General features: G+C 46.7%; 1 protein-coding gene across 1 annotated transcript in view; it reads right to left on the bottom strand.

The window, feature by feature from the left end:
- CACNA1H (calcium voltage-gated channel subunit alpha1 H) overlaps positions 1-20,453 on the bottom strand; it is a 365,872-nt gene that overhangs the window by 140,112 nt on the left and 205,307 nt on the right. The window contains exons 5-7 of the mRNA XM_083585513.1: positions 18,738-18,835; positions 8,984-9,143; positions 4,521-4,836 (exon numbers count right to left, since the gene is read on the bottom strand). Coding sequence (XP_083441639.1) covers positions 4,521-4,836; positions 8,984-9,143; positions 18,738-18,835 — 574 coding nt within the window. The remainder of the gene's footprint in view (positions 1-4,520; positions 4,837-8,983; positions 9,144-18,737; positions 18,836-20,453) is intronic.

The following is a 20,453-nucleotide window of genomic DNA, read 5'->3' as shown; positions in this document are numbered from 1 at the left end:
TATCATCCATCTATCTATCTATCATCTATCTATATCTATATCTATCTATTGATCTATCTATATCTATTTAACTATCTATCATCTATCTATCTATCTATCGATCTATCTATCGATCTATCTATCGATCATCTATCTATTTTTATCATCTATCTATCTGTCTATCTATCATCTATCTATTTATCTATCTATCTATATCTATCTATCGTTTCATAACATTTATAGACTGCTTGATTGTAAAGCACCTCAAAATAGCTTAGAAAAAGAACAAAACAATAAAAATTATTAGTAAAAACAATTAAAACATTCAGAAGATTAAAGCCAGCAATAAACTACACACCTGGGTAGGCTTGTCTAAGCAAAAATGCTTTTAGCAGGTGCCAAAAAGAGGACAATGGAGGGGAGTTCCAGAGTCCAGGTGCTGCCGCAGTAAATAAACAATCTCTTACAAATGCAGATTGGGTATTATGAGACAGACTGAAGCAGTTGAGCGGGTCTATTTGGAGCCAAGTGATCTCGCAGCTCAACTGGTCCCAAACCATTAAGGGCTTTGTATACCGATAGTAACCCCTTGACCTTGGCCCAGTAGCACACCGATAACCGGTGAATGTCTCTTTATCGAGCTTCCTGTTTTCATGATCTTGTTATTTCTCACTGAAAGCGTGGCCTTTGCTTCTCCTTACTCTGCTAGTAACGCCAATCAAATTAGGAATTTAGAGAGGTGGGCAATTCACCCAGAGCAGGGCAAGAACAGCGGCTTCATCCCTCCCCCTTAATTACAGCTTCCGTTGCTTTCTCTGAACATCATGTGCAACCGAGGGACCTTAATAACTCACATTTAATTTAGGTCCCCATCTCCTCTCTTTCTTACCCATAATAAGATAATTACTTCCCATAATTTGCCACGGAATGCGCCTGCCTAATAAATAGATGCAAGAGTTAGCCCATTACACAATAAGCGAAGAGCGCTGAAACATGTGTAATTCGTAGGATGACAAGAGCAACGATTAGGCTCTCGGAAACAGAACGAGGCAGGCAAATAAAGATTGGCGCTGAGGATGCTACCCACAAAACAATTCCCCCAGAATCTTCACACACACAATGGGGTAGAACTAACTCTCTTCAAGACCAATTCACACATTGCGTTTTTGTTTTTGCAAGTGCTGCAAGAATGGGTGAATCTCAAACTGGCTTTCCCAGCAGTCAGTCTCTTGAGGTTTACTCCCTGCCCAACCAGCACTGATGTTCTCATCATTTCACATCTAAGCACTGTCCAGACTCAGACCTGCACAGCTTCAACCAAGTTGTGGCATCACATTCCTTTGAATAAAGAGTTAACTTCACTGATGCCAGGTGCTTTATTGCTGACCTACCCAGTGTCGGATTTATGTATGAGCTAAACAAGCTATAGCTTAGGGCCCCACTCTCTTGGGGCCCCCCAAAAAAAATTAAAGGAAAAACACACACACCTGGATGTACATTTCCAAAATATAAGATAAGAAGCAAATAAAATAAAACCTACATACAGCAACAGTGTTTTGTGTTGTGTAGGCTCCTATGATGTAAGTCATGGGCCCCGCCTGCTAGCCTGCTCCCTAAAATATCACTGGTTTGGTCATTTCAATATATAGGGTGCCTACATTCCGCATGGACTGGTTGCATGGCAACATGTGCAAATGGCTTTAGATACCTATTAGGTCAATAAATTACCATATAGCATACATTCAACACAGAAAAACAGTGACAATTTGCTGTTGACAAAGGACAGCTGGACATATAAAGGGCCCCATTACCTTCAGTAGCTTAGGGCCTCATCAAACCTAAATCCAGCCCTGGATCTACCTCTGTATCTGGTTCGTGATAGTGGGTAACCTTTTTTTTTTAGGTCAAAAGGCCACATGACCTCATTGGAAGTCCACCAGGGGCCACATGCAAGTCATGGGCAGTGCTGCAAGTAAGAAGTGGGTTGGGTGGAGGCAATGGATATGACTGCCACCTTTGAAGAGCTGGCTACATTTCAGCCATGCAAAAGTCAGGGCTTTCTACACACACACACACACACACACACACACACACACACACGTGTGTCACCTCTCTCCATTCAGGTAAGCAAGAAGCAGTTCAAGGACAATTTCTGCCGGGCAAAACCATGAGGAGGATGCAGACCAGGACTAGCGAGGGGTGTGAGTTGGGGGAGGTGGGTGTGGTCTGGAAAGGGGTGTGGCTTGGAGGAGAGTCCCGAGCACTGGATAGAGACCTCTGGAGGGTCACATTTATCCCCTGCGCATGAGGTTATCCACCCTCTTCCCACAGGTTTTACAGTCAACCCTCTCCCTTTCCCCCTTCCTAGTTGATGCAACTGTGTCTTCAACATTTCAGCTAACTCCAAATAACTTTGCACCTAAATAGCATCCCACGTCGAAATTACGCAGGGCTGTTTCTATATACACAGGTAAACTCCTCCACACCATCACATCTGCAGATATGTGGCACTGGGGAGAAAGGCGTGCGTGAAGAGAGCATCTGATGCAAACTGACACTCATTTCTCCAGTCACGGCCAGCAGAAAATGTGCTCTCTAAAAAGCCTCGATTATACTCCATGGCTAAGGGAATGGACACCATTTAATGGCCTGGCAGCTGGCAGGGATGGAGCTAGGTTTTGCTCACTCTGTGTTTTTAAGCAAACAGTCCCAATTTGTGCCTTTCAGACACATACGCAGATCAGAATGCAATTATCCTTCAGGTTCCACACGTCTCAAAAGCCTACAATACAGATCACAGCTCAAGAAGTACCAAAATGTGTTAAAAATTCAATATTTTAGGATGAATTTTTTTTTAGAACTGTGTGCATTGAGCTGCCATTAAATGCAATTTTGGCACATCTTTTTCTCTGATGGAAAGAACAGATTGATATGAAAACAAAGCAGCAGAGGAAACTCGTGGATGGAAATATGTGGCATTGACACGGACCAGAAGTAGATGGCTCTGTCGTAAAAACATAAGAGCCTTGCTCAATCAAGCCAATGGCCCAATTCGCCCAGCATGCTGATCTCACAGCAGCCAGCCAGATGCCCCTGTAAGAAACCTGCAAGCAGGGCATTAGTCCATAGCACTCTGCCCAATTGCAATTCCCACCAACTGGTCTTCAGAGGCATACTGCCTCAAACAATGGAGGGGAGAACACAGCCATTGTCTCTAGCAACCATGACAGTTCTGCAAACTCCTGTGGCCATGGATAAACTCATCCTCCTCCATGAAATGGTTTCACTCTCTTTCGAAGCCACTGAAAAGGATGTCTGCATCTTGCAGCTGGTGCAGACAGATGGCTTCCCAATCACTTTCCAATACATGAATCTCCTTGTAAACAAGCCAAAGGCTTATGGGAAGACCAGCAATGTCATGGGCTAGGAGACAGGTTCACCTGATGAACATGCAACCTGAAGGGGGAAAGGGCAGAGTGACTCCACCTTCAGCTGATCAACCTTCAAGGTCATGGAGCAGAAGGCACTGATCAGAACCAGCTAGCTCTGGGCTTCATCAACAGCTTTCAGCAGCAGTCAGATGCTGGAAACAAGGTCTGTGGTTCTTGGCCCGACCTTGCTGCTACCTGCTCTCCATCTCAACCCTTGGCTCTATAATCATTTGAATTCCCTGACCGCTGGACTGTCTGACTTTGTATCAGGAGTGCCAACTTGGCCCCAGGGCCGTGGGTGCCATGCAGTGTGCATGGTCCTGGCACTGAAATTTGTGGGTGCCCTGCCCCTTTATGGGGAATTTTGTGAGTGCTTGGGCCCCCAGGGAGTTGGGACTTATACTTCATATGTGGATTCTGCTCTCAGGCAAGTGTTCCTTGCTAACTCTAGCCCAGGAGTCAGCAAACTTTTTCAGGAGGGGGCCGGTCCATTGTCCCTCAGACCTTGTGGGGGGCCGGACCCACCCTCTCCCAAAAGCACCCCCCCCAAAGACCCCCCCCGAAATGACTCCACCACTTCCATTCACACCGCAGCCGCTGCAGGCACTGACGTCGCCTCATCTTCAGCAGCCAGTCAGAAGCTGTGCCACAGAAGTCAGTCCCCGCACGGTGAGGCCTCCATGCCAGTTTAGTGCAGGGACTGACTGAGCGGGCGGCAGGATCCGCAAGGTTCACGGGGTGGATTAACGAGCCCAGCGGGATGCATCTGGCCCATGGACCTTAGTTTGCTGACCCCTGCTCTAGCCCTTGCTTGCTGGGCAATGGGAATCAGAAGGGACTACAACGAGTAACAATGGAAAACTTCCACGAAAAGAGAGCTAGCCCACCCCGATTGGATCTTCCCACAAAATGTCAACATGAAACAACAGAAAGTCGCTCAGAGGCAGGAAGCTTCATAACCACCAGTGCAAAAGCAGAGCATCAGAGTTGGCCGGCTGCTGATGTAATATTTGAGGATTGCTTCATTTACTCATCTTACGTGGGCAAAAACATGCATCTCAAACACACTTGGGTACCCCATGAAAGAATGGAGGATAAAAAGAGGCTTACCTGAAAAATAGCTATCCAAGCATAGCCAATATTATCAAAATTAATAGCTCCATTGTGCGGGTTGAGCTCCCCCGTCCTGCAAATGTTGTAATACTGGTTCCAATTGATGCAGGCGTTTCTGCTGCTGAAGTCCAGGGTGTACGAATTTTGGTTGTAAGAGTCCATGCTCAAAGTACATTCCACCTTGTACTCCTTCCGGTTCGGGATGCTGGAACATTTCTGCATTCCGTTATCCCGGTGGGACGAGCAGATGAACGGATTCTCCTCGCTTTCCTCTGGCCGATAGTAGGGATTCAGGAAAGTCAAGTTGTACGTCCTTGAATGGGAAGGAAGACACAGGAAACTCTCTTATACCAAGTCAAAACTTTGCTGCATTCAGCTGATGATAATTTCCCCCTGAAATTATTATTTTTGAGAAGTGAGTTGGGACTGTTGTATTTTATGTAGTGAGGGGACAGTTCTGAACTGATCAGCTGCTACTGCCTAGCAAGGGGCAGCAAATATTCTTTCCAGCCTAAATTGCCTTTGGCAAGATATTCTGTACTGACTAAGAAGAGGGCAACTCACTCCTACATGTTTGGTTTTTCCTCTTATACTGTTCCAGTGTCTCTGGGCCAAAACATACATTAGGGAATTGTTGCCATGCCAAAAACCTGCAATGCAATCAGAGTAAACAAAGAGAAAGAAAACAAAGTTGGTTTGACAACATTTCGAGGCCTGGGATGACCCTTGCCTCCTGGTTCTGACCCCACCTGCATGACTGTCAGAAGACCATGGTGAGACTCTTGCTGGCTAGATCTGAGCCTGACATTTTCCATCCCTAAAATGACCACTGTGGAAAAATGCTGCTCAGAGGCACCGAGTTCCATGCAACATTGTTGTGTGTATGTGACGTCACACATGCATTGGGAGTTGGCCATGAGGCCCGGGGAGGCCTTCTTCTAGATTGGAGGAGCTCAGCCCTGTCCTCGCATATTTGGGGTGGAGGGGAAGCTGAGCTGTCCTCAGCCTCATAGAGTTGGCACATGTGATGCTGCCCTTGCTAGAGGTCAATGCGCAGGGTGTTGGAATGAACCAGGCTCTTTAATGGGCAAACTGAGACTCTCTCCAGTGCCTCATAAGATGCTATCAGCAGCTGGAAAACAGGGAGATGGTGCCCAAATGGCTGCTAGTGGGTCTTTGGAAATGCCTCAGTCACTTCCAGCAAATGTCATTTGGGACTTCAAAGATGAGAAAAGTGAGCTGGTTTTCAAGAAACAAATTGGCACAAGATGCTGTGCTGCGGGGTGCTCATTTGAGCCCAAAAGCCCTCTCCTCTCCTGTGGTCTTCAGAAACTGGTATCCAGAAGCACTGTTGCCTCACACCATGAAAGAAGAACATAGCAGTCATGGCTAGTAGCCACTGATAGCTTTATTCTCCATGGATTTGCTGAATTCTCTTTAAAAGCCATCCTGGTTGATGGCCATCACTGCCTCCTGCAGAAGACAATTCCATATTTGAACTATTTTCTGCATGAAGAAGCACTTCTGTTTTATCTGCCCTGGATCTCCCAACTTTCAGCCTCATTGGAAGTCCATGGGTCCTTGTGTTATGAGAGAGGGAGGAAAGCTTCTGCCATGCCGTGCATAATTTTACAAACTTCTATAATCTCTAACTCGCCTTTTCTCTAAGCTGAAAAGTACCAAATGCATTAACCTTAACTCTTAAGGAGCTCCATCCTCATAATCATTTTGGCTGCCTTTTTCTGAATGCTTCCTAACTTTTACACAGGACTCCAAATGTGGGTGTACCATAGATCCATATACAGTGGTACCTCGGTTTTCGAACAGCTTACTTCACAAACACCTTGGAAATCGAATGCTGCAAAACTGGAAGTAGGTGTTCTGGTTTTCGAACTTTTTTTGGAAGCTCAGTTTTGCGTTCCCCTGTAGAGACATCACCTTGCCAACAAAGATCCGTATAGTAAAAGCTATGGTTTTCCCAGTAGTGATGTATGGAAGTGAGAGCTGGACCATAAAGAAGGCTCATCGCTGAAGAACTGATGCTTTTGAATTATGGTGCTGGAGGAGACTCTTGAGAGTCCTATGGACTACAAGAAGATCAAACCTATCCATTCTGAAGGAAATCAGCCCTGAGTGCTCACTGGAAGGACAGATCCTGAAGCTGAGGCTCCAAGACTTTGGCCACCTCATGAGAAGAGAAGACTCCCTGGAAAAGACCCTGATGTTGGGAAAGATGGAGGGCACAAGGAGAAGGGGACGACAGAGGACAAGATGTTTGGATAGTGTTCAAAAAGCTATCAGCATGAGTTTGACCAAACTGCGGGAGGCAGTGGAAGACAGAAGTGCCTGGCGTGCTCTGGTCCATGGGGTCACGAAGAGTCGGACACGACTAAACGACTAAACAACAACAAGTGTTTCCTGTCGCGCTGCTAATTTGTGTCCCCCCCCATTGTAATTCAAGCCTTCCATTTCTGATTGCAGTGTTCTGAGGTGATATTTAGAGCTTATGTTTGGTGCTTTTGTGTTTGCTATTTATTTTGCATTTTTTGTTTTGAGGCTTTTTCAGTTAATTTGTTTTTGTGACTATGTGGATCCCAGTTCAGCTACTGACTGACTGACTGATTGATTGATTGTGTGCCTGCGGAAATGGATAAAAGCCCCCCATCCAAACAATGACTATCATCAGTGCAGGTAAGAATTTTTTTAAATTTTAATCATCTACAATACAGTCTTATTTATTTTATAGTACAGTACATTGATTATTGCTTTCATTTTATGGATCAATGGTCTCGTTAGATAGTAAACTTCATGTTAAAATGCTGTTTTAGGGGTTGTTTTTAAAAGTCTGGAACGGATTAATCAGTTTTGCATTACTTTCTATGGGAAAGCGTGCCTTGGTTTTGGAATGCTTTGGTTTTGGAATGGACTTCCAGAACGGATTAAGTTTGAGAACCAAGGTACCACTGTAGTGGCATTTTGACATTGGTGGCTTCATTTCCAGTTGCTTTCCCTATGACCCTCTAGCATGGAATGAGGCCTGCAGGCCAAAAAAAGCCCTTCTCCTCAGGCTTGGACAGCCTTTCTCAGAAGCCCAAACATCAGATGCAATCCAAGTCAGGAAGAGGAAATTAGGCAGCCCTCCAAACACCTTTCGCTAAACACACAAAGCCACCTAGAACTCTCTGTTTACATTTTTATACTGCCGGGCAGCGTCTTAGTAATAAAAATAAACTTAACTGTGTGGGGAGAGCACCCCAGGCTGCCAACACCACCACTAAGCTCTGAAGATTTGGAGTTTTAATTGACAACCAAAGCAATACCATTTAGGACTGTCCCGTGGCATTCGCTAGATGCCCAAACTCTCCTCTCTTTTCAAACATTTCTTCAAAGAGCGTGGCTATTTGGATTTTTTTTTAAAGCCATTTCCTCCTGGGAGGAGAGGGGGTTGCGGGCTAAACCCTCCACCCACACCCGCGGGGGCGGGATCTTGCCCCCGCGTGGACAGGGAATCCCCGGGCATGCCTTCCACCCCGTCTGCCAATCGGAGGGCCGGGGAGGCAGGGCTTAGCCCATTTAAGGCCAGGCACGCCCGGGGACCGCCCTCTTTTCCCTTTCCAGCCGAGCGGTTTTTCCCATCCCACCCACCCTTTAGGATTAGCTAGCTATGACCTTGCTATGGACTTCGGTTGGTCGCCGCAAGGGGCCTGGTAGGAATTTTTCCAAGTTGGCGCACTTCAAGCCTTTTGGTTTTTTTGCCTACCTCGTAGCAAACGTCACAACTTCCACGGTATTGGCGGTTAGGCATTGGCAGGGGTTAATTGTTATGCAAATGAATGGGGGGAAGGAAGCGCCATCACCTTCCCCAATGGAAAGGGTAGTCCGGTAGAGGACTCCGGGGGGCGTTGCCTTGTCCGAAACCTAGGGAGGTAAGGGCCCCCGGCACGACCCCGAGCGGTGACACCCGTGGGATCCTAGTTGGCGTACTTCAACAGGACTCCCACGGCTTGTGGACAACCCTTCCCGGTCTCCATGCTGGGTAGACGATAGGAGCCAATGCCTAAGGCCAATACCTTTCAATTCTGTAATCAATAAAGTTGTGGCCTTTTTTTGCCCATTAACCATATATAATGTGTCCAGTGTCTTCATTTCTCATGGGGGGAGGGGACTTGCCACGCAACGGGTTGTGGCAGAAACGAGTGCACCAACAGAAGTGTGAGTGATGGAGACAAATGTATACGCTGGAGGTGTAAGCGCTGTTTGATGGTGAAACGGCCTCCCTCGGAAGGTGGCAGACTCTCCTTGGCTGGAGGTTTTTAAACACAGGTTGGATGGCCATCTGTCAGGGATGCTTTAGCTGCAATTCCTGCATTGCAGGGGGGCATCCCTTCCAACTCTAATTAAACGCGCAAGAGCACATGGGCAGATGTGAGGAGATGGCCGATTGACTTCCGAGTACTTACATTTGAAAATTGGTGTCTAGGAAACATCTGTTCCTCAGCAGCCCGGCCCACAGCTGCACCCCGACAATCCCAAAGATGAAAAAGACAAAGAAGCACAACAGAAGGACGTTGCCTAACATAGGCAAAGTATCTAACAGCAGGGTGACGAGTATGCGCATACCTAGGGAGAGGGGGAGAGAAGGAAAAAGGGAGATGAAGGGAGGGCACGAAGCAGGCAGGCAGCGGTTGATAAAAATATTTGGCAGATCCTTCCAGGATCCGCTTGGTTCAGATGCACAGCTCCTGTGACCCACATTTTAAAGCACATTTGAAACACACTGCATTAGCGAGGGAAGTTCGTTGCAGCAGGACCAGGAAACACCTGCACTTCTTCAGCAGCCTGTCCCATCTCGGCCTCTTGGCCTCCTTCCTTCCACCAGCCTGCTTCTGCTTCTGCCTCTAATTCAGGACTGCTGTCTGCCACAGACTCTCCCAGCTCACTAAGCCCTGTTGCCTTCTTCAGCTTCTGATGCCTCCTCCTCCCTGTCTTCTCCTTCTGACCACTCATCATTGTCCCACCACCACTCCCTGGGCTCTGTGCCTTCTTCCTTTGCGTGTTCCCCAGCTGGTTCCTCCCATTATTCCTCTGCGTCCAACCAGTCCATGACAGATGATGGGAACTGTAATCCAAAAACAACTTTTGGGTGGCAGAACCTTGGCTGCCCTTGGATTAGAACTAAATTCGTTTGTTGACATCTTTTCCCCTGCCACCCTTTGGGCGATACGACTGGCCGCCTTTGTCAAGGGTACAACTCAACCCATGGCGATGGTGGGAGGGAAGCAAGCCCCTCCTGGGAGAAGCAGAGCAGGGTGGCAAAGTAATTTAGATGAGAACCGGCCAGGAGAGAGAGAGAGACAGCTAGTGAATGTTAAGGCTTTGCCTGCGAATTGGGGGATCAGAAGGGATTACCTGGATGGCTGATGCTATCTGGGATTCATTATACCCTTGCAGTCCGCAACCCCGATCGCTGCCGAGATGCTGTTTGGCACCGGAATGACCTGCTGTTGTTTTCAACGGTGGAACTAAGCCCCGCGTCAAAGGGGACGGCGAGCAGCCGTTGTGAAAAAGCAAACGAACGAACAGTGGCAATTCTAAGCCTGCTTTCGTGTTTTTGTTGCAGGGGGGCAAGCAAAACATCTCTCAGCTAATCGGGTAGCTCACACCTCAGTACCTCCCAAGCCAAGAGCAGAGAGGTTCAGGGATGAATGTAGTCCCCTCTCTGGTCCTCAGCCCTCTTCCCCAGCCATACCATCACCCATGGCCATAAAAAACATAAGCAGAGTGTCCCCATCTTGCCCAGCATCTTTTTCTTGCACTGGCCACCCATGTAAGGTAAAAGTAAAGGGACCCCTGACCGCTAGGTCCAGTCGTGGCCGACTCTGGGGTTGCGGCGCTCATCTCACCTTATTGACCGAGGGAGCTGGCGTACAGCTTCCGGGTCATGTGGCCAGCATGACTAAGCTGCTTCTGGCGAACCAGAGCAGCGCATGGAAACGCCGTTTACCTTCCCGCTGGAGTGGTACCTATTTATCTACTTGCACTTTGATGTGCTTTCGAACTGCTAGGTTGGCAGGAGCAGGGACCGAGCAATGGGAGTTCACCCCGTCGCGGGGATTCGAACCGCCTAACTTTTGATTAGCAAGTCCTAGGCTCTGTGGTTTAACCCACAGCGCCATCCACGTCCCGGCCACCCAGATACCCCGGGGTAAAACCTGGAAGCAGAGATCTGAGCACAAGAGCAACTCTCCCCTCGTGTAAACAGCTGTTGGGAGGTCAGGCGAGTGCCATCGTCCCACCATGTTACCCGGTGCTGCTAAGGAGTAAGCCATCTAAATGTTTGGAGCAGATGCAGCCTTATAAAGGTCAGCCAAAAGAGGGAAGAAAAGTTTTGGTGACCGCAGCACTTTATGGAAAATGAGTTTTCTTTGGGCGGGAACATTCTTACCCTCTGGTGCCAATCAATGTGCCTGGTGAATCTGCTGGTGGCAATAAAGACTTTGCAGGGTTGTTCCATCCTGCTAAAAGGCTTCTCTGTGCAAAGTGGCGTCCTCCTGAGAGCTCTGCCCTACCAAGCTTTTTGCTGGCTTCAATGCCTCCCCCGTGCTCATTAGTGGCCCAATTTGGAGACAGCGTGCCATTTGGGCTCGGCTGCAATCTCTCTGTTTTTTCTTCTGCTGAGCAATCCTCGCTTTGCCTCCTTTGTCATTGTCAATTACTCCTTTACAAAAGCCCCTCTTTTCTTCAATGTGAGACCCCATCAAAAGGAAGAAAGGAAAACTAAAGAGCATAAGAACTCAAGATGAGCCGTGCTGGATCAGGCCAGGGGCTCATCTTGGCCAGCATCCTGTTCTCACAGTGGCCAACCAGATGCCTGTGGAAAACCTGCAGGCTGGACTTGACTGCAACAGCCCTCTCGTCTCCTGCCTTCTCCAGCAACTGGTGTTCAGAGGCACTACTGCCTTTGACAGTAGAGGGAAAACACAGCCACCATGGCTAGGACCCCTTGTTAGCCTTGTCCTCCACGAATTTGTCCAATATTCCTTCTAAAGCCACCTGAATTTGGGGCAATCACTGCCCAAGGTTCCCCACATGAGATTCAAAGAAAGGAAATAACCCAATGGCGGATCAGTCTAATCTCTTCTTGGTTGACCCTCAGTTTAAGGTATTTTCAGGTGCCTTGAAATCTGCTCTGTGTAGAGCACCTCCTTCGCAAGCAGAAGGTGCACAGCTAAATCTGAACACCTGAGATGCACAAAGAAGGACCCAGGTATAATCCCTGGCATTTCCAGGTGGGGGTGGGAGAGACTCCTCTCTGAAATTCTGGAGAGCTGCTACTGGTCAGTATTGACAATACTGAGATAGTTGGACAATGGCCCAACTCTGTATAAGGCAACTTCTTATGTTCCACATGGGGAAAATATGATTAGGAGGTATTAGGCTGAAAAAGCACTATATTTTGCCAGGTTTATATCTGTCTATCTATATCTATCATCTATCTATCTATCATCTATCTCTATCTATCTATCATCTATCTATCTATCTATCATCTATCTATCATCTATCTATCATCTATCTATCATCATCTATCTATCATCTATCTATCATCATCTATCTATATCTATCTATCTATCTATCTATCTATCTATCTATCTATCTATCTATCTCTATCTATCTATCTATCTATCTATCTATCTATCTATCTATATCTATCATCTATCTATCTATCATCTATCTATCTATCTATCTATCTATCTATCTATCTATATCTATCTATCTATCTATCTATATCTATCTATCTATCTATCTCTATCATCTCTCTCTCTCATGTATCTAACTCATCTATCTTTCTATCTAATCCAGAATGCGGCAGCTAGACTGGTGACTGGGAGCGGCTGCCGAGAACATATAACACCAGTCTTGAAAGACCTACACTGGCTCCCAGTACATTTCTGAGCACAATTCAAAGTGTTGGTGCTGACCTTTAAAGCCCTAAACGGCCTCGGTCCAGTATACCTGAAGGAGTGTCTCCACCTCCATCGTTCTGCCCGGACACTGAGGTCCAGCACCGAGGGCCTTCTGGCGGTTCCCTCACTGCGAGAAGCAAAGCTACAGGGAACTAGGCAGAGGGCCTTCTCGGTAGTGGCACCTGCCCTGTGGAACGCCGTCCCACCAGATGTCAAAGAGGAGAAAAACTACCAAACTTTTAGAAGACATCTGAAGGCAGCCCTGTTTAGGGAAGCTTTTAATGTTTAATAGGTTATTGTATTTTAGTGTTCTGTTGGAAGCCACCCAGAGTGGCTGGGGAAACCCAACCAGATGGGCGGGGTATAAATAAATTATTATTATTATTATTAATCTATCTATCATCTCTCTCTCCCTTATCTATCTATCATCAATCTCATCTCTCTCTCTCTCTCTCTCTCTCTCTCTCTCTCTCTATTGTCATCTATCTCATCTATCTATTATCTATATAAGAGGAGGTTAAGGGGTGATATGATAGCCATGTTCAAATATATATAAGGATGTCACATAGAGGAGGGAGAAAGGTTGTTTTCTGCTGCTTCAGAGAAGCGGACACGGAGCAATGGATCCAAACTACAAGAAAGAGGATTCCACCTAAACATTAGGAAGAACTTGCTGACAGTAAGAGCTGTTCGACAGTGGAATTTGCTGCCAAGGAGTGTGGTGGAGTCTCCTTCTTTGGAGGTCTTTAAGCAAAGGCTTGACAACCATATGTCAGGAGTGCTCTGATGGTGTTTCCTGCTTGGCAGGGGGTTGGACTTGATGGCCCTTGTGGTCTCTTCCAACTCTATGATTCTATGATTCTATGATTCTATATCTATCTATCTATCTATCTATCTATCTATCTATCTATCTATCTATCATCTATCATCTATCATCATCTATCATCATCTATCATCTATCTACCATCTCTCTATCTCTGTGAAGTGGGTTTTGAGCAGTCAATGAAACTAAGAGTGGGAAAAAAGAGTAAAGCTAGAGGAAACTTCTCTTCCTCCACCCTTAGAAAAACTAAGCGCCCTGCCAAACACACAAATTGTAGGGATTCTTCACCCAGCTGTTTCCAAGAACAATTCTGAGTGGAGACAATGCCTCTGCTGCAAGGACATTTTTCTTTTTTAGCAGTCAGTCTCTGCAGCAAATTTATTGCTGTCAGCCTCCACCAACTAATACAATCAGGTGCAGCCAGTGGGGGATCCAGGTGGGCAGATCAAAGCACTTATCCTTGACCGAGCTCCGTTTGGGATTCTCAGTGGCCCCCCTGCCCTTTGGCACCAGAATTTAAAATGCTCTACGATGAGACTGCAGTGAAAAGGCTGCCTTTGCTAGAAACCAACTGTAACACATTCCACTTGATTATTTTAAAAATCAAAACCTCTATGCAGTATACAGTGGCACCTTGGTTCTCACACGCCTTGGTACTCAAACAACTTGGAACCGAAACACTGCAAACCCGGAAGTAAGTGTTCTGGTTTGCGAACATTTTTTGGAAGCAGAATGTGCTCCGTTTTGAGTGCTACACTGAGTTCTGTCTGGTTTTGCTATTTATTTTGCCTTTTTGTTTTTGGGGTTCTTTTCATTTTGTTTTTGTGACTGTGTGGAACCCAGTTCAGCTGCTGGAGGCATCCCCAGACTCGGCCCTCCAGATGTTTTGGAACCACGACTCCCATCATCCCTAGCACACAGGACCAGTGGTCAGGGATGATGGGAATTGTAGTCCCATAACATCTGGAGGGCCGAGTTTGGGGATGCCTGAGCTACTGATTGATTGATTGTGTGACTGCAGTACATTGTTTATTGCTTTCATTTTATGGATCAATGGTTTCGTTAGTTAATAAAATTCATGTTAAATTGCTGGTTTAGGAGTTGTTTTTAAAAGTCTGGAACGGATTAATCCTTTTTGCATTACTTTCTATGGGAAAGCGTGCCTTGGTTTTGGAATGCTTTCGTTTTGGAACAGACTTCCAGAACGGATTAAGTTTGAGAACCAAGGTACCACTGTACATTAGATTTATTGGTGAAAAAAAAAGTTAAAATGGAATCCATAAAAGTGTTCAGAAGTATTTGTGCTGTAATCCCACTTGTAATTTAAAATTTCCTTTGTATGCTGTTATTTGTGGCTGCAGAATAGGCCCCTCCAATATGCAAATAGCTTTACTAAGGGGTGGAGTCACAGCAGAGTGAAGCCCTGACAACTTTTTAAAAGCTTCAAGTGACCCCAAGCCATTGCTGGGACAACATCTTCCCAGGTTCGCTAGAGTAGCCCTCTGGGAGCTGACCAGGGTGCTGAATTACCTCGCTTTGGACTGGAAGAGCCCCTTCAAAATATTTCCACTACCCGCACGGAGTCTAACCCTCAGCAGAACTGGGCACACTGGAATTAGCTTCCAGTCCCTATGTATTCTTCACCGTCAGAGCTTTACAGGTAGATGGCTACTACTGGGAGTCCCAGACAATTTTATACCTTTTTGAAACAAAGTGAAAAAGCAGGCAGAATCATTTCTTACGGGCACCTGATTATTTTTCTGCAATTACACAAGCTCTTGGCAGATGAAGGTTTCCACCAAAAAGCGATAAAAGAGCTCAGAGAAGATATTAGCATATCGGGAAAGGATCACTCGGCAGCGTGCCATCGCTACCAGGAAATGAATTCAACTGGTGGGCTTATCTTCCAAATTGGATTGAAGACAGGCGCAGCTGAAGTGAATCACGGAAGGGGCTTAAGGCCCACTCAAATCTCCGAGAGCAGACAGACCCTGTTTGGTTCGCCTTTGCCGTTGATGCCCCCACCGCCGCGTCAACATTTCCCTGCAAACACAGAGGCTGAGCTGGCAATAGCCTTGGGAACGCAGGAATGCTGAAACTTCAGATATACAAACTCCAATGGTGTGGGTGAGTGCACACTGCTGTGCGCATGGCTACTGTAATGCACTCTATGCGGGGCTGCCCTTGAAGACTGTTCAGAAGCTGCAATGTCTGCAGAATGCAGACCCTGGTGGGCACAACTTACACCAGTTCTCTGAGGCCTGTGCTGGTGCTTCCAAGTCAAATTCAAGGTGCTTGCATTGACACACAAAGACTCGGGTAAGCCCTCGTAGGGTTGCCATATGTCCTCTTTTCCCAGGACACGTCCTCCTTTTCACGGGTAGAGTCCATAGTTAAAAGTAGAAGTCGGCAAATGTGTCCTCTTCTTTTGTTTTTCAAAATATGGCAACCCTACATGATGTCCATTATATTCAATGGATCTACTCTGAGTAGGACTGACCTATAGCCTGGACTGCTCTAAGGCAGCTCTTCATGTTTTTAAGCTGCTTTTTAGTCTTTTTAGTTTTTACTGGGGGCTGTCTCTCTCCCTCACTCCCCCGGCCTTGTCCCCTGCAGAAGAATAATACATAACAGCGAGAAACAAATATTAAGGTTGCTAAAAAAAATTCCCCCAATGTTAACCCAGAGACAAATAGCTGAGGTGCATATTTATGACAACACTCCCTTCCTAAAGACATCACTCATCTTCAAAGAAAAGCCCCAAAGGAGGAAATAAATAAAGGAAGCTGGAAGAAAGTACCCAGGTGCCATTCAGGGCCAGCAAGCAGACTAGAATTGAATTATAGACTCGTAGAGCTGGAAGGGAGTCATCTAGTCCAACCCCCTCATAATGCAACATTTAGTCTGCAGAGAAGTCTAAAAACCATCAAAAGTTTCCTACATGCGCTCACTCCCCCCTCTTATTAGCACAGACCAGCTTTGGCCAGCCTGGTGCCCTCCAAATATTGCTGGACTACAACTCCCAGTGAGAATGTCCAATGACCAGGAATGATGTGACTTGTAGTCCAGTGACACCTGGGGAGGGGGCACTGGGTTGGGGAAGGCTGGCACAAATCACCCACTCTTTAGCTGCTAGATTTAAGAAGTCTCATCCCTATTGATTAAGACAGTATAGCAGCATTCCCCAAGCTGCTGCCCTCCAGGTGGCACTGGACTGCAACTCCCATCAGCCCCAACCAGTGTGGTCAATGGTCAAGGATGACGGGTTTGAACTCCAGCATTTTCCACAGAGCACCAAGTTGGAAGAAACACTACTATACCACAAAGCGGTTAGCTTGACACAGTTCAAATCCCTATTCTGTGATGAAGACCAGTGGGTGACTTTGAGGTCTGCCACTCTTGTCTCAACCTAACCCACCCTTGACGCAGAACTGACCTGCACCTCCATGGACAGCTGTGAGTCCAAAATGACTTCCAGGCTGCGCACCTGGTCCTTCAGGGGGATAGTTACCCCATTCAGGACCAGGGAGTCCTCCATACCCGCCTACCCCCTGTCCCTCAAGAGCAGTACTTCTGTCTTGTCAGGATTCAACCTCAATCTGGGGTAGACAACACTGTGCAACCTGGCTCACAATATGGATTCAACCTCAATCTGTTAGCCACCATCCATCCTCCAACCGCCTCCAGACACTCACACAGGATCTTCACCGCCTTCACTGGTTCCAATATGAAAGAGAGGTAGAGCTGGGTATCATCTGCATACTGATGAACACCCAGCCCAAACTCCTTGATAATCTTTCCCAGTGGCTTCATGTAGATGTTAAAAAGCATGGGGGAGAGGACAGAACCCTGAGACACCCCACAAGTAAGAGCCCAGGGGTCGGATCACTCATCCCCCAACACCACTTTCTGGACACGGCCCAGGAGGAAGGAGCTGTACCACTGTATAACAGTGTCCCCAGCTCCCAGTCCCTCTAGATGGTCCAGAAAGATGTAATGGTCGATGGTATCAAAGGCCACTCTCATACAATATCAGGGCAGTGTACAGCGATAGAAAAACATTTAAAGCAGTACAAAAGTAACATTAAAATGACTGGCCACTCGATGCAATTACCTATTTTAATAATAATAATAATAATAATAATAATAATAATAATAATAATAATAATAATTTTATTTATACCCCACCTTCCCCAGCCAAGACCGGGCTCAGGGCGGCTAACACCCGATATAAAAACAAATTGATTGAAATACAACTTTAAAACAAGATTAAAATACAACATTAAAACTTTAAAATACAGCCTCATTTCAATGGAAACTCAAATAAAAAACTTTTTTTGGGATGAAAACATCAAGTCTTCACCAAGGGTAACTATCCAGACTGGTCCTACATGGGCCAGAAAAAAGCCAGGGAAGTCTCCAAATAGGAATTCCTCCATCACAGGAGGAGAAAGGAAAAAAGAAGAGGGGAAGGGAATCAAATTGATTCCAAGTCGAAGGCCAGGCAGAACAACTCTGTCTTACAGGCCCCACAGAAAGAAATTAGATCCTGCAGGGCCCTGGTCTCATGAGACAGAGTGTTCCACCAGGCCGGAGCCAGTGTTGAAAAGGCCCTGGCTCTGGCTGAGGCTAATCTGACTTCCTTAGGGCCCAGGACCTCTAGGGTATTGCTATTTATGGACCTTAAGGTCCTCCGTGGGGCATTCCGGGAGAGGCGGTCCTGTAGGTATGAGGGTCCCATAGGTACATTTTGCTTGCTTGTAAGGGGAGGATGTGACAGAGGTGTTTAAATAAGTCACAGGGTGCAGAAAATAGACAGGGAGATGGTTTCTCTCCCTCTCTCATAACACTGGGATTTGGGGACATACAATTAAGCTGATTCCTGCATTGCTGGGGATGGGACTACGTGATTATTGAGATCCCTTCCAACTCTATGATTCTTTGAATCATTCTTGGATTCAGGACAGACAAAAGACACAGAGTGTAGTTGAGCTTTGGAACTCTTTGCCACAGGAGGCAGCAACAGCCACCAAAATTGGAAGTCTTTAAAAGATTGGGGAATTTGTGGCAGAGAGGGCTGTCAAGGGCTGCTAGCCCAAATGGCTATGTTTCACCTCCACGTGGGAAGCAGCATGCATGTATAGACAAGTTTCTGGGAACCACAAGGGGCGAGAGCACTGCTGTTGTGCTCAGTTCCTGCATGTGGGCGTCACCACTGTGAGAACAGGAATACTGGATCTTATGGACCACTGGCCTCACCCAGCAGGGCTCTGCTTGCATTCTTAATTTTTGTTTTGCCATCAGCCAAGCGGTCCAGGAACAAGAGAAAAGAGAGACCCAGTTAGAAGACTTGGACCCTGACGTTAATTTTCTTCATCTCATTGGAGAGCAGGGGGGGAAGCGAAGCAAATGGCGCAATGGACTTACTTGGCACCCTGTTAATGGCTCGCAAAGGCCTGAGTACACGGACAGTACGGATGGCAGATAAGCTGACGTTGTGTCCATCCAAGGAATATTCCATCATGCTGGAGAGAAAGAGAGAGACACACACAGAGAGCGAGAGATATACAGGTGAGAATGAAGTTCTCAAACATCCCCTAAACCAGCCTTTCTCAACCTGTGGGTCCCCAGATGTTGTTGAACTACAACTCCCATCACCCCTAGCTAGCAAGGCCAGAGCTCAGGGATGATGGGAGTTGTAGTCCAACAACATCTGGGGACCCACAGGTTGAGAACCGCTGCGAAAATGGATGCTTCCTTGTAACAGAAGAAGTTCCATTGGACACAATGGGCACTTAATTCTAAGTAAGCACCCATCTCTGCATAAACGCTTGGCTACATTCAATAAAATATCATTAAGACCTAGATGGAAATTAGATGAAAAACAAGACACAACTTGATCCTCTCTCAGTGTCAAGGGGAAGCTGACAATCAGATTAGTAACAGCCCATGTAGTTCCATTCACTTGGCTGTGAGTCCTGGAAGATCTGCTCCCTGCCCTGCAGGCCTTTTCCCATCTGGTTTGCGAGGACGGAGCCCGGACTGACTCCAGCTACAAAAGCTGAGGGTGCTGAACAGACTCTTGGGCTGGGGGATTGAGGGTTTTTTTGGGGGAAGAGGTTTTGTTGCTGTTGGGGTTGTTATTTTTTGTCTCTTTATTTTAGATCTTACGATGATTTATGTGGAAATAGTTTAATTTGTCAACTGAAAGCTCAGAGGATGATGCCATACAGTAACTCCTCCGATGAAGCATTTCAGTTAAGGCACCTGGGGAGGCTGCAGAAATGTTTCATGGAAAGGAAAACACACTCACATCACCCTCAATCACCTTTAAAGCATGGTGCAGTGGTTAGAGTGTTGGACTAAGTCCCAGGAGACCAGGGTTCAAATTCCCCTCTTGGCCATGAGGTTCACTGGATGTGACCTTTTGGACCAGTCACTGCCTCTCCTGGCTTGACCAACCTCATGAGGTGGTTGTGAGGATAAAATGGGGAAGAGAAGAACCATAGATGTCCTTAGGATCAGAATATGGCCTGAGGAAAAAAAAATGCATTCATCAGTAGCAATTTCTGTCCATTTTCTAGCAGTGGGGATATACACCAAAGAAAGCATTCTCTGGAATGGAATCACAGGTCTTGTGGGGTGTTTTCCAGGGCTTTTTGGCTTCCATGCGATGGCGTAATATGCTTTCCGGATAATCCTGCCACATCTGCATTCAGCGTTTTGAAACCAAGCGCCTGGGATTTATTTTGCCGCTGCCACGCTGCAGAACACGAGAGAAACAACTGGAGCTGAATCAAGGGCCACCTAGCAAGGAAATATATATCGCAAACACCAATTTCCACCTGCCAGTTGGAGCGAACAGGCCAGGAGCCAAGAGCCAGGTGTGTGAACCGAGCCGGCTTTCCAGGAATAATACAAGCTATTGTCTAAAACCATTGTGCAAACATCGTAGGATCCTGAAGAGCTGCCTGGCGACAGTCCCAGTTTATTGCAGCTTCCACCGTAAATGGATGCAGCTATTTATCTGTTTATCATCTTTTTATTTGGCCAGGCTGAGAGAGCCCTTTCATGCGGAAGTGTGAAGCCTCATGCTTGGGGGCCAAATTCAGCCATCTAGCCCTGGGGCTGCCAGAACCTCCA

This window comes from Podarcis filfolensis (assembly GCF_964270895.1).
Source record: "Podarcis filfolensis genome assembly, chromosome: 14".
Taxonomy (NCBI): domain Eukaryota; kingdom Metazoa; phylum Chordata; class Lepidosauria; order Squamata; family Lacertidae; genus Podarcis; species Podarcis filfolensis.
Note: the sequence above shows the minus strand (reverse complement) of the source record. Positions and strands in the feature narration are given on the sequence as shown.